The 14,081-nt window shown below is 35.7% G+C and overlaps 1 protein-coding gene across 1 annotated transcript in view; it reads left to right on the top strand.

Annotated features, from left to right (window-relative positions):
• Positions 1 to 14,081, top strand: part of Lmo7 (LIM domain 7) — a 211,118-nt gene that overhangs the window by 63,097 nt on the left and 133,940 nt on the right. The window contains exon 2 of the mRNA XM_076872343.2: positions 8,125 to 8,195. Within this exon, the coding sequence (XP_076728458.2) occupies positions 8,125 to 8,195 (71 nt within the window). The remainder of the gene's footprint in view (positions 1 to 8,124; positions 8,196 to 14,081) is intronic.

The following is a 14,081-nucleotide window of genomic DNA, read 5'->3' as shown; positions in this document are numbered from 1 at the left end:
TACAACCCCAGGTCTTGGTCAACAGTATTTTAAACTACTAATTAGATGCATTATGGGGACATCAGCCTATCTACTTCTGAGTTACACTGGAAACCTTGGTAAGTTTTCTTAAAGGCTCTAGAAAGAGTCAAAGGGAGGGGCTTGGGCTGTAGCTGATTGGTAGAGTGCTCGCCTGGCACAAGTGAGGCTCTGGATTCCATCCTCAGCACCACATAGAAATAAAATAAAGGGGTCTGGGGTTCTGGCTCAGGGGAAGACCCCTTGCCTAGCATGTGTGAGGACCTGGGTTCGATTCTCAGTATCACATATAAATAAATGAACAAAATAAAGGTCCATCAACATCTTAAAAAAACAATAAAAAATAAAATAAAGGGTATTGTGTCCACCTACAGCTAAATATATGTAAAAGAAAAAAAAAAGAGCAAGGGGAAACATTGATCATGTAAATTATCCGAGGAACACTGATTTCTTAACAATTCTGTTACTGGGAATGTAATGGACTCACAATAAGGTGTTAAAGGAAAGTTCCATTAGCCCATTTGCTCTGCCTTCTTTGTTTTACCTTCAGTATGTATTCTGCTTCGAAATTATATTAAATGAATTATGAAAAGGACAGTAAATGTACTTGGGAAAATCTAGAATTATTTAAATTTAATGCAAAGATGGCATTCTTGGAAGGACAAAATATAATAATTTAACATTAAAATATTTCTAGGTGTGATGTAGAAGGGCTGGGAATTCTACTCTGTAAGATGTATTCCTATGGGGGGTTATATATATGTGTGTGTGTGTGTGTGTGTGTATATATATATTTCTGTTTGTGGGGGTAGGCATTTAAAATACAGGAATGACTTAAATATCTTCACTTACACTAAATTTCCTTTGCATATTGGGTATGAAATAGTGGGAAGGATCTTTTGGAACTATCTTTTAGAAAGACATCTTTATTTATTTTGAATAGAATGTATATGGTTCATTGTGCTTTATAGAGATTTATTGATATAAATAACATATATTATACAATTCACACTTTTAAAGTTTGTCCAACTATCACAATCTGATTTCAGAACATTTTCATCACCCCAAAAGAAACTCTATTATCAGTAACTCTTCTTCTCTCCTTCTCCTGAAAAACACTAATTTATTTTTTGTTTCTATGGATTTGCCTATTCTAGACATTTTGCATATACAGAGTCATATGTGATATGTGCTATTGTGCCTAGCTTCTTTCTCTTAGTCTAATGTGTGAAGGCTCATTCATGTTGTAGCATGTATCAGTACTTCATTCCTTTTTATTGCTGAATACTATTTCCATTGTATGACCACACTGTTTTCTATTCATTCACCAGTTGAGGGACATTAGGTTGCTCCTATCTTTTTGGCTAACATGCACAATGGTATTACGAACATTCATATACGAGGTTTTACATGGAGATATGTTTTCATTTCACTTAAGTATTTACTGGGAATAGAATTGTAGTTATCTCTTTGCTTCCTAGGAATTCATTGTCAAATTGAAAAAGGTTGACAAATGGGTACCAAAGGGACTACTTTGTTGTTGATGTATAATAGGCATCCAAGAATCATTGTAAGAATTCCCGTGTAAAAGGGCATTTCAACTTCGTCTCTTAATACTAAACTGGATAGTAAAGTATACCCATAGGTACCAAGGGTGTACCTATCAATTTAAAGCTCATATAAAATAAGTAGTGACTCTCACCTGTAATACAGACACACTGATTCCCAAAGTGAATGTTTCCCACAGTGATGACTCTGATAGTAATTCCCAGGGAGGTAAGAAGGTAATTGTTGAGACTTGCTAATGTGTATGTGAGACATTTCTGCAAAAAAAACATCTTTTGACTCTTGAGAACCCATGATTATGTTAGGCATTTGAGCTATACTTAAAATATCCTGATAATGGAGGTTATCCACTTGTGCCTTGTGTTTTTGTTACTTAAAGACTCCTTGATCTAGGAGGACAAAAAAACCTTATGCACTAGACAAGGCTTTTGCTAGAATTTTTCTCTTGGGAGACTTCCCTTATTTTGTGCAACAACATAAATTGGATTATGAACCTATATTTATAGATAAAATGTAATTTACTCTTCAGAAGTATTTTTTTTTCTGATTGTTAACAAAGTTTAGCTATAAAATGATCACATTTTTGTGTGAGATATTTTCAATGAACTTAACTGGCTGCTAATAGGGCTCAGCTTGTCTTGGATTTTGAATCTTGATAAATCTTGCATGAAAATTGTCAGCCCTGAAGCAAATCTTCTTTTCTTTCCTAGTTTTATTTAGTTCTTTCCGGTGTATTTCACTTTTGACTTGTGAATAATTGTGGTTTAGAATAATAATTTTAGACTGTAAGCTAAAAATTGATGGTACATGGAAGTGGGCTTTTTCTTTCTTTCTTTTCTTTTTTTTTTTTTGTACTCAAAATGTGAGCAGAGTTGGCATTTGGTCTGAGGATGAGTGAGTGAAATTTTGAGTGTATATAAAGATAATTGGCTTTTAATTTTCTGAAGACACAATCTGTTGCTTTGCATTTTATTGTTTTTTCTCTTCTTTCCTGGCAGTGTGAAGACTTGTGGGCCTTTCCCAAGACAGTGAGATAGGAGGTGTGTAATTTACCCTAACCTACCCAGATGAAGGTCTTAAGGCAGGCAGTGGTTGAGGAAAAATGATTAGACTTTTGACCACTGGGAGACTTTTTGGATCCTCTTAGATTGAGTGATCTGGGCAATTCTATAACCACTCTCTTAGAAGACTGTGAGTTGGCTTTGGTTTTGCTATTGAATGATATTAGTATTGGCAAAAATAGGCCTAGGATATTCCAGAATATTATGTAGTACAATGCCAAATCTTAATAGAGGCTGGAGACTGGAGAATTATGCTCCTTAAAGCAATGTTATTTGCTGAATATACATTATCATTTAACCAAGAACATGCTGTAATTCAAAGAGTTAACCACATTTCAGAGAGATACCCAGGCTTAAAATGCCTTTTTGACCACACATTTCAAAACAGGACTAGACTTTTAAAGAGAAATTTCCAAGAATTGCTTCATCTTGCTTATGTGTTCTGAGTGCCTCCAACGATGCCAGATATGTATATAGTAGGGTGTCATTAAATGATTTTTGAATGAATAAGTAAATAAATTCTTTTTAAAAAATATCTTAGTTAAAATGAGAACTGATTATTTTAGTGGAAAGTTAAATTCTAGCATGTTTTTTAGCCCAAGAAAACTTTTGTATGGCTTTTTTTTTTTGTCACAGTTGTGACAGGGACACTACTTGAAAGTTTTCAACCAAGATTATTCCCTTTTGCAGATGTGTCTCAGTAATTGACTCTTGCTGTTTTTTATTCTTGAGTTGCTGACAAAATTTGGATGTGTTCACTCTTGCGCAGTAAAAGGCTACTTTTTTAAAAACTTTATTTTATTTGTTTATTTATTTAGTTTTATGTGGTGCTGCGGATCGAACCCAGGACCTTGCATGTGCCAGGCAAGCGCTGTACAGCTGAGCCATAACCCCAGCCCCGTAAAAGGCTACTTTAACAAGTGATTTCAGCAATTGAGGCACCATACATCTGATCAGCCATCTTTTTGATTTGTTATTCCTTGTAAATTCAGATATTCATAGGAAGAGAAATTTGATTTAACCTAAGTGATGTAAGCCGGATTTCATCCAGTAAGAATCTGGTTAAGATAGCCTGATGGCCCTTTAGAGCTATGTGAACTAAGATCCCACGGGCTTATGAGGTAGGTGCTAGCTGCATCTAAGAGTTTACTGAGTGCTTTCATAGACACAGTCATTTGATGCTCAAGCCCTCTTATATAGGGACCTGCTTACTGACCTAGGCCTCAACTCAAGTAAACTTACTATAATTTGGTTTCCTCCTGTATAAACTGTGAGGGAGCGCCAACTACACAGCGCCAACTACAGGGGTGTATGTAGACTATCATAAACTAGTGTCCTGTTTTATAGCTGAGGAAATAGGCCTGGAGAAGTTCAGGGATTTATCTTCATTGCCAAAAAGTTTATAAGGTCCACCCCAACCTCTCTGGCCCCCAAGTCTTTTTTATTTGGTGATGTTGGGGTCACTATGAGGTCAGAGTCCAGGCTTTTGCGAATTGGCTTCTCTAATATCATGAATAACTTTAGCAAAACTTTTATTTTGTGAAAGGGGAGAGAGGCTGAAGATAAGACACTTGTTATATTGATGTCATGCTCTGTTTTTACCTAATGTGTTTACTGTGTGCCATAATCCTTGCACTTATGAATTTTTGGCATGTGTAACCAAAGAGACCTGTCAGTTATTGCATCATAAATAATGACATATATTTGAAATGATATATTAATGGAATTAATATATTAATATTATTAATATTATTAATATATTTCTGGAGTCATGGGAATCAAGTAATGGTTACTTCCAAAATGAAGTTTCATGAAAGAAAGGAGAGAGGTGTGCTTTTAATTCATTAACAGCTATAGAGACAGACTGAAAAGCAAGCAGCTCCTTGATGTATACCAGCCCCAGGATTCTTCCTGTGGAAGCAACACCCTCTGTGGACTATCTTATGGACTATCTTATGAACCATTTAGTTCTTGGCCTAACCTTACTAGATAGATATAGTTAGTCTCCATTTTGCAGGAGAGAAAACTAAATGGTTAAGCAACTTGTCCAGAGTTACTGGGAGGAAGATAGTTATCTCCTTGAATGCAAAATTAAGGCAGACCTATCTTTTGAGGATTGTTTCATAGCATGATTCCTTTTTATCACTGTGGTTTCTAATGTTAAACATTCCTCTGGATTTTTAAAACTTATTGCTTATGTTGAAAAGATTGTCATGATGTATCTTAAAAATATCATGATCTTGCAGCTGATTAATCCATTAAGTGACTTAATTTGGAATCTACTATGCTCATAGTTGAAGGTCATAGTGTAGTTATTTTTGATCTTGGGATTTAACCGGGAGGGGGGGTGCTTTACCACTGAGCTACATCCCCAGACCTTTTTATTTTTTATTTTGAGACAAGGTCTCACTAAGTTGCTGAGAGTGGCCTTGAATTTGCCATCCTCTTGCTTCAGCCTCCTGAGTAGCTGGGATTACAGGTGTATGTCACCTTGCCTGGATCATAATGTAGTTTTCGTCAGCAAACATCCCCTTCATTACCTTTTAAAAAAAGCTCAAGCAGGAACTGTTGTTGTTCTGTGATTTGCCCCAAAATATGTTAGCACTTTCAAGATTCTAGACAGTGTTTAAATGGACGTTTGTTTAAAAGGAAAGGTTTTAAAAAGCCCAGTGCCTGCTGATTTGCATTAGTGGGTATTTTGCTGATAACTAGTCTGATATGAAGTGGTCTATGAGAAGTTCTCAGAATGTGTGGGATTTAAGCCATGTGGATTATATGGTCACAACTGTAACTGAATGATGGAGCTTTGGGGAAACTTATTGCTTACATTGATGGCAATTTTTTTTGCAGTGAGAGGATGGAAAATAAAATAGTAACGGTTGTGCAGGCAATTCCTATTTCTTTATTAAATTAATACAGTTTATAGCAAAAGAAATAACTTTTCAGATATTTGTGAACTTGGCACTTAGTGCTTATATATTTAGCTGATATTTTTTTTCCCATAAAACCTGTTCCTAAAAACATGTCAGGGTCTTCTCTGGAGGCTGCAGGTGGTAAGACAGGTTTGGCAGTACTGTTTGTGCAGAATGTGCCCTTGGCGCCTGCTCCACCCTTACTATGCTCCATTTGACTAATTGCATCTTCCCAGCATGCACCTCACCTGGGAGCCTCACTCTCAGCTCTATCACTTATAGCTTCTTCTCAGCAGCACATGGGGATGCATGGGTGGAAGAAGCACAGCTTAGACCAGAATGTGTGGCCCTTTATTCTAGAGGAATCAAAATATTTCACATGTCATTTGTGTATTCTGAATTAGAGAGAGCAAGTACTTTTTTCCTTTTATAAATTGGGGAAATGAGTGGCAAGTTAGTAAGTGTGAGATGGATCCAGGACTAAACTCCAGTTCTTGTCTAATGTATATCAACTCAGGTCATTTCAGGTGGCAGTGATTTTATTTAATTGCACTAGGAAAATCTGGAAAGGGGCAAGCAAGAGAAAAAAATTGTACAAAAGTAAAGGTGTGGTTGTTTGACTACATGGTGATCACTTCTGTTTGTGTTGACTTTTGATAACTTAAGTGGAAAACATGTGGTCTCTATTTAATTCCTATGAATCACAACCTCATTACGTAAAATGTATCACACCTTAAATAACTTGCTAATGAGTAAGCTTAAAATTTATTGAAAAGACCAAGTGAGCAGTTGTTAGATTAGAACTACTAGGCAAACAAATATTCTTTCAAAATTCTGGAATATTCTTTCAGAATACTAAATTGTTCTTAATATGAGAATGGGTTTATATTTTTTATTTTTCTTTTGTCTGTCTTTCTTTTTGATGAGAGGAAGGGCCTGGGGGAGTAGAGTCTCACTTTGTTGCCTTGGCTGTCCTTCAACTCCTGGGCTCAAGTGATTATCCTGCCTTAGTCTCCTTATTAGCTGGGACTTTTTAAAAAAATATGATTTAAAAACAAACAAATTGCCTTCACTATATTTTAAGGGTTCTTTATAGATGTTTATAATTTTCAAAATATTTTCAGGATATAGAAGCTAATTTAGTAGATTTTTTATATTTTGGTAACTCAGTTTCTTCTTTTAAGTAAAGGATTTTTTTCCCCCTGGAAAAAAATTGGTTTGCGAAAATGTAGCATTTATCTTTTTTTCTGCAGATGAGTAGTCATGGCTGATAATAATAGTGAACTTTGTGAATGCTTCCCCTGAGTCAGGCAACTACTATTTCATATATATTATCTCATTTAATTCTTGGCCTAACCCTACTAGATAGATATAGTTAGTCTCCATTTTGCAGGAGAGAAAACTAAATGGTTAAGCAACTTGTCCAGAGTTACTGGGAGGAAGTGTCAGAGCCCGGATTCAAACACTGGTACACAGGTTTCCAGAGTCTGACCTGGCCTTACCCAGGCAGTGGGAGATGTCAGGTTGTGACCTTAAGGAATGCAGCTCAGCTAAATAAATTTAGACTTCCCTCTGAACTGGCCCATCCATTACCATTGTCTGTTGCTCTTCACTGTTCGCCTGTGTGTCTGAAAGACACTGCCTTTGTGGTAAATCTATGTTGATTTGAGGATGTAATTTGCCGAATTATTTCAGTGACTCTGAGGGGCTTTACTGTGACGGAAAGAAGACTTTGACATCTGCTCTTAAGTGGTGGATAGGTGTCTAGGCTAGCTTGGCTCTCTGCTCTTCCCGTGACTAGGCAGTGAGGCCCAGGAGCTGTTTTTGTTGGAGTAGCTTTCCCCCACTACAACCTTCAGGAGTTTCACTGCTACTTTCCATAGCAAATCCCCTTTCCTGTCCCAAAGATTCCACCTCTAGAGACCAAATTTAGTTATTATTTCTAGAGTTTCACTAGACACATTGGTGGTGGTAATTGCAGGGGGCTTGTTATATATAACAGTTTAGTATGGTCTACTTAAAATATTTTTTATCTTACCTCTCTTTTTTCTTTGTGCTAGGATTTAAAAGTCTTTTTAAGATGTTTCAATAAGTAGCTTTTTATACAAATTAGGGCCTCTTCATGAATAGAGTTAAGGAGAATCATCCCTCTGCTCCTCAGCTTTGTAATGAAACTTGAATTTAAAGATGGGGTTGAAATTAATGTGCATATATAGATGATATTTCAAGTTTAGATCTTAATTTTTATGTACTTTTAGATCATCCATAGGGTTTTTAACTTTAAATAGAAAATGTTTAAAATTTAGTTTAGCTTTTAACTTTTGTAGTCAGCCAGACTTAGATGATAAGTTCAATAAAATAATTGCAGAGTACTTATTGTGTTTTTTCTTGTATATATACTTGTTCATACTTAAATGGATGTAATTTCCCACAGTAAACAGATTTTGGTGATATAAGCATGTCCTTTAAATAAAACATTAGATGCATGTTAATTAATCTAATACTGATTTTTGACTAGTGTGTTATCCTTGTTTAACAGACAATTAACACCCAATTCTGTCTTTCAGGCAGTAACAGAGAAGAATTTTGAAACACGGGATTTTCGGGCGTCTCTAGAAAATGGTGTTCTGTTGTGTGAGTAAGTATTTAAAGCATTTAAAAAATAATTCAAAAGCAAATATGTGTGTGCTGGTCATGTATGTGGGTGTGTGCACATGCAGGTACGTGTGTATAGGGGGTGTGTGGGTGTGCATTGGTGTTATGAGATGTCTTCTTCTCATAGTCCCTATCATCACAGATATTGTTCTTGGTCACAGGTGAGATTTGATCCCTGCAAATTGACACCCCCATAATAGGAGACAGTAGGAAGGGGTTATCATATCAGTCTCTGTATCTACAGATAGTGTTGCTGAAATGTATATTATTTTCAATTAGTAAACAAGAAAGATTCTATTATTGCTTGTAGGCATGGGTGGTTGGGGAGGAAGACTTATTACATTTCACTGCCTATCACTTACCATGAGTAGTTTAACATGCAGAACTGCCTGGTTTTGAAGTTAACATAAAACTTCTTTTCTTCTTCAATAAGTTATGATGATTAGAGCAGTAAATTTTTCTTTCAAGTTTTAAGTGGAGCTATTGTATTTCCCCAATCAATTTGAGTCATGGACATTCTCAATTAATAAATGTTATTGAGAACCACATCCCAGGCTGTGGTTACCATAAGTAAAATAGGTTGGTGCCATGATTGATATTCAGTGTTTGGTTCCCCAGTGGATGCATAGTTCTTTTAGCCAAGTATTTGACCTTTGGGGGTAAGGGAAAGGCAGGCCTGTGAGGTGAAAGGATGAAATGTTGGAGGAAGGTACAGGCTGCAGAAGTGAGCAAATAAATTATAAGAATGTACTTGAGTACCCACCCACATTTTTAAAAGCACTTGATAATTCCAACTTCGACGCTTATCACATAGTTATGGAATCAGTCCACAAGTAAGCACTGGGAGTGTATGTACTGACACTTAGATCATTTTGAATCTCCTTTTGAAGGATGTTGCTTACAGTAAAGATTCAAAGGGTCAGATTCCTTGCTCCATTACTTATGTACATTTGAACTAGTGACTTCTGTGTACATTTGAACAAGTGACTTAACATTTGAGTCTTATTTTTTACTCTCTAAAGATCAGGGTATCAGACTTGTCTAAATCACAGGGATGTCTGAGTTCAATAACACATATATTGAGGTTTTTGTACATTATCAAGTTTTGTATAAATGCAAGTTATTGTTAGAAAGCTGGCCATGTAAAATCTGCTCTGTTGACAGGTGTTCAAACTCCATTGTTTTAGAGTATCATTAATTGTTCCATATGAAGTTGCTGATATTTAACCATTTGTGACCTACAGAAATATATAATGTGCATATATAGATGATATGTGATTTAATCTAATGAGGGACAGGCATATGAAGAAGGGCCATGAATAAAGTTTAAAGAATATTTCTAGTTCTTTTCCAATGTCACATTCAGAATTCTTGTTGAATAGCGTTCAAACTCACTTATGTAGGCCACATGTCACCCCGGTTGGTCACCAAAGGGAAATTATCTTGATTTGAAAACTGCATGATTTAAATGGGTTCTCATGTGTTCAGCAGATGGAGATGGGAAAATCTCCTAGAAAGAGTCATGTGACCTGCAAACTACCTTAACTCTATGTATGGATTATTTAGAGGTTTGAAGTAAAAATACTTCACCAATTTTAAGTGCTATAACTTTGGATAGCTAGTGGGTATATGGAGGAGGTAAGCCTGTAAGGTGCAGGATTCTTCTGAGATTGACAAGAGCATATAGCCCAAACTATTGCTCAGAATATTTCAGGGATTCTACTTTTGGGGCACTGCCTCCATAAGATCTTTAAGCATTTTTTACTTAAAATTTATGCACCAGCCTGGGTTCTAAGTGATTTGAAAAGATTTCCAGAAATTCTACCCCATCTGAAAGAATGAGTATGTTTAAAGTTGATAAAAAACTGCTTTGACCAAGGCAGTACAAGTTAGAATAAACATATAATTTCTATCTTAGCTAATGGTGACAGCAAACATTTGGATGCATGGTTAGAGATATATTGTTTTTTTTTAAATATTTATTTTTTAGGTGTAGATGGACACAACACAATGCCTTTATTTTTATGTGGTCCTGAGGATCTAACCCGGTCCCGCCCTTGCGAGATGAGCGTTCTACTGCTGAGCCACAAATCCCAGCCCTATATTGTTGTTTTTAAAGAGTCACCTTAATTAAGAATATTCTAAAAGATCATTCTTAGATTGTTTCCAAATTGGAATAATAACAGTTTGGGGTTTGAGGTATTACCATATAAATGTATCAATCTGTTTAGTACTGATAATTGTTTAAATATTTTCCCATAGTTAGTTAAGTAAATACTAAATCATGGCAATCAGTAATTGTGTACTTTACTGTGGAACATCAAAGTGGTATATAATAAATTCTTCCTTTAAATTGTTAATCATATTTTTCATAGCCTAGGTCAGTATAAGTGTAGTATTGAAAAAAGCAAGGTCCAGGTAACTGTATTTTTTTTAATATTTAATTTTTAGTTGTAGTTGGACACAATATCTTTTACTTATTTATTTTTATGTGATGCTGAGGATCAAACCCACAGCCTCGCATGTGCTAGGTGAACACTCTACTGCTGAGCCACAATTCCAGCCTTGGGTAACTGTATTCTTTATGAATCTATAAATGAAGAAAGTTTAGATGGGTCTCTGAAATGGTGATCAGGCACTGCTGTGTGGCCACATTACCTTCATATAATAGTGACAGAAAACAGCCAGCTGCTCAGAGAGGCCTGGTATTGTAGGCCTGACTTTTAAATTCATTGTGAATATAGTAAGCTGACTTGAAGATTTTTTCTCCCCCTGTTAGGTATCTCATTTTTTAGCTGAAATATAATTAGAATGTTTTTAAAATCTTGGTTTATTTTATTTTATTTTTTTCCTTTTTTTTATTGGTTGTTCAAAACATTACAAAGCTCTTGACATATCATATTTCATACATTAGATTCAAGTGGGTTATGAACTCCCATTTTTACCCCAAATACAGATTGCAGACAGAAGCCTGACTTCTGTTTGGCTTACTGCCAAACTATATTTCTTGTGAAATGTAGGATCTGTTTGTTGCCTGTTTAGACTTCCTTGTTCATTATCTCTATTAATGAGGTTTCTTAATGTTTCATTTAGTAATTTCAATAGCTTTTTATCCTTCAGTAGTGCTTTTTTCGTATTTAAACTGGTGTTCTGAAATATCAAAGTCAAAAGAGTTGGAGAAGCTTATTATAGCTTTCATCCAACTGGCAGTGGACTGACATTTCAGAGTCTAAATTGGGTATAAACTCTGTGCTGAGGTTTCAGATGAGATGTACATCTGAATAGTTGTGTGCATTGTGATCGGTGTTGAAGTTAGTACGTTCATATTAATCACTTTAGTTTCATTTATTTTGTTTGGCTGTGGGATCTAGTGAGTTGATGGCTAAGGAAAAAATCCAAGATAGTCTAATATTTTACACTTTACCTCGGATACCTGCTCTACAATGAGGTGGGTACGAACCAGATTTTTTCCCCCTAATTAATAAAAGGATCAACAAGAACTTATTAGATGATTTCAGCTCTTTGTTATAATTTTCTATGAGTTTAATTATTATATTCATTAATCTGTCTCTTCTCTCCAGTATTTCTTAATGTTAATGAGGACTGCCTTTATTATATATTTTAAAAAGTATAAAAGATTTGCCACTGCATAAATTTTTACAACCCCGTTTTGCTCTAGTTTCTGGCAGAAGTATTTGTCTTCTCTAAACATAATTGGGTGAAGCCTATCCAGCTTTCAATATCAGCTAGTGATTTCCCAATTACTCATGATGGCAATCTTGGAAATACTGGATGAAAACATTCTTATTCCTCAGTGAAGTGACATTTGTTTGAAGATAGTCTGATTGGGTGTGTTACTGGTTAGTCAATCTGTACTTCCCCTCCCTGGAATGGTCCCAAGTTTTTGCCCTGTTTCCTTTGACCATGCATTAGAAGCTTGAACCTTTTGGAACATGTGGCTCACATTATTCAGCAGCTTCTCACGCTGTCACCAGGTCTTTTGAAACTTTGCTTGCCACTTGGAAAGAGTAGAGCAAGGTGTTCACCTATTGGTGCGAGAAGTCCTATTCTATTTATATCTGCCTTGTGACTATCACACTGCTTTAAAAGTACCATAATATTTGATCAAAGATAAATTTAATAGAGAAAGAAAATTATTTACCATTACTGCTATTTACTGTGGGACACTCAGGTGACTTTTTAAAGGCATCTGGCAACAAAGACAAGTCTGTCACTTGTCATTCATGCAGAGAGAACTCTATCCTTTTTCTTAGAGCTGGAGACTTCTATGCATGGGGTGCCAGGGATGCCAGGGACACGTGTGGGCTGTTGGGGCTTCTGTACTTAGCTCCAAGGGAGGCCCAGAGACTTTGTATAATGGCAGGGTGTGTATTTTTAGAGCTGTTTCTGGTTTTAGATTTCTAGAGGAGGATAACTGTTCAAACTAGAAGGTAGAAAGCTCAATCCTGTGTTTCCTGAGCTTGGGGGTATTGTTGATAGTGTTTTCTTACCCTAAATAAAAGTTACTAAGAGTAGAGCATACCATGTTTTAGTCTTAGTGCCCCTGGGAAGCAAATGAGAACGACAGCTATTAAAAATGAAAGGAGTAATGTATTTGCTGTCTGTGATCCAAAAAATTTATATTAAAGTTTCTTAGCAAGAATTTATTATTAAAATATGTGTGTGTGTATACACACGTGTTTTATAGTATTAGGAACTGAACCTAGCCTTGCACATCCCAGGAAAGTGCTAGGGATGTCCTCAGCCCTAAAATATGTTTTTGATATAATGGAGGTTTTCAAGTGAATATGTGGAAAACTTTGCATTAGTTATGAAATTGTAGAAATGTGGAAATTCTGGTATGAGAATTAGAAGTGAATTAAATAAAGGGAATAAATACTGTAAGAAAGATAAATATATAATGCTATCACATAGGTTAGAACTAGAATTATTGCCTTATATGAGAGACTTAAACTTAAGAATTTTTATATACTAGCTATTTTAGTCAGCTTTTTTGCTGCTGTGACTAAAAGATCTGATAAGAACAATTTTAGAGAAGGAAAGGTTTATTTGGAGGCTCATAGTTTCAGAGGTCTCAGTCCATAGAAGGCCAGCTTCATTCCTTGGGGCTCAAGGTAAGGCAGAACATCATGGCAGAAGAGAATAGCTGAGGGAAGCATCTCTTATGATGATCAGAAAGTAGGTGACTCCACTCATCAGATACAAAAATATATACCCCAAAGCCACACCCCTAAGGACCCACCTCTTCCAGCCACCCCTATTCACCTTCAATTACCTCTCAGTTAATCCCATCAGGGGATTAATTCACTAACGGGGTTAAGACTCTCATAACCTAATCATTTCTCCTCTAAACCTTCTTGCATTGACTCACACATGAGGTTTGGGGGGATGCCACACATCCAAACCATAACACCAGCCATTATCAATCGGAAAATTAGATAACAACAGCTCATGGATAAGAATGGTAAACTTAAAAAATGTATAAGTCAACATATAAATTAAAATTAGTTTATAATTTTAATCTAATCTTCATTATAAAATCTATCCAACTTTTTTTGACTCTAGGAGTCGTTTCAAGGTTTACATGGAAGAATGGGTTTATATGTGAGAACAGGAAAAATTCTAAAGATAAAAATTTCTGTGGAATTTGCCCATCCTAATAATAGAACACATGACAAAGTATAGTACTTAAGAAGTATGAATTGAAAAATAAATAAATGGAAGGAAGACCAATAAAGTAGACAGAGGAGATCAGGGGGAAGAGGGAGAGGAGGGAAAGAGAAAGTACTGGGGATTGAAACATGGAACAAACTATGTTATATGTATTTATGAATATATCAAAATAAAC

Source organism: Callospermophilus lateralis, chromosome 12 (assembly GCF_048772815.1).
Source record: "Callospermophilus lateralis isolate mCalLat2 chromosome 12, mCalLat2.hap1, whole genome shotgun sequence".
Classification (NCBI taxonomy): Eukaryota; Metazoa; Chordata; class Mammalia; order Rodentia; family Sciuridae; genus Callospermophilus; species Callospermophilus lateralis.
The sequence above is the reverse complement of the archived record's forward strand: the minus strand, read 5'-3'. Positions and strand labels throughout refer to the sequence as shown.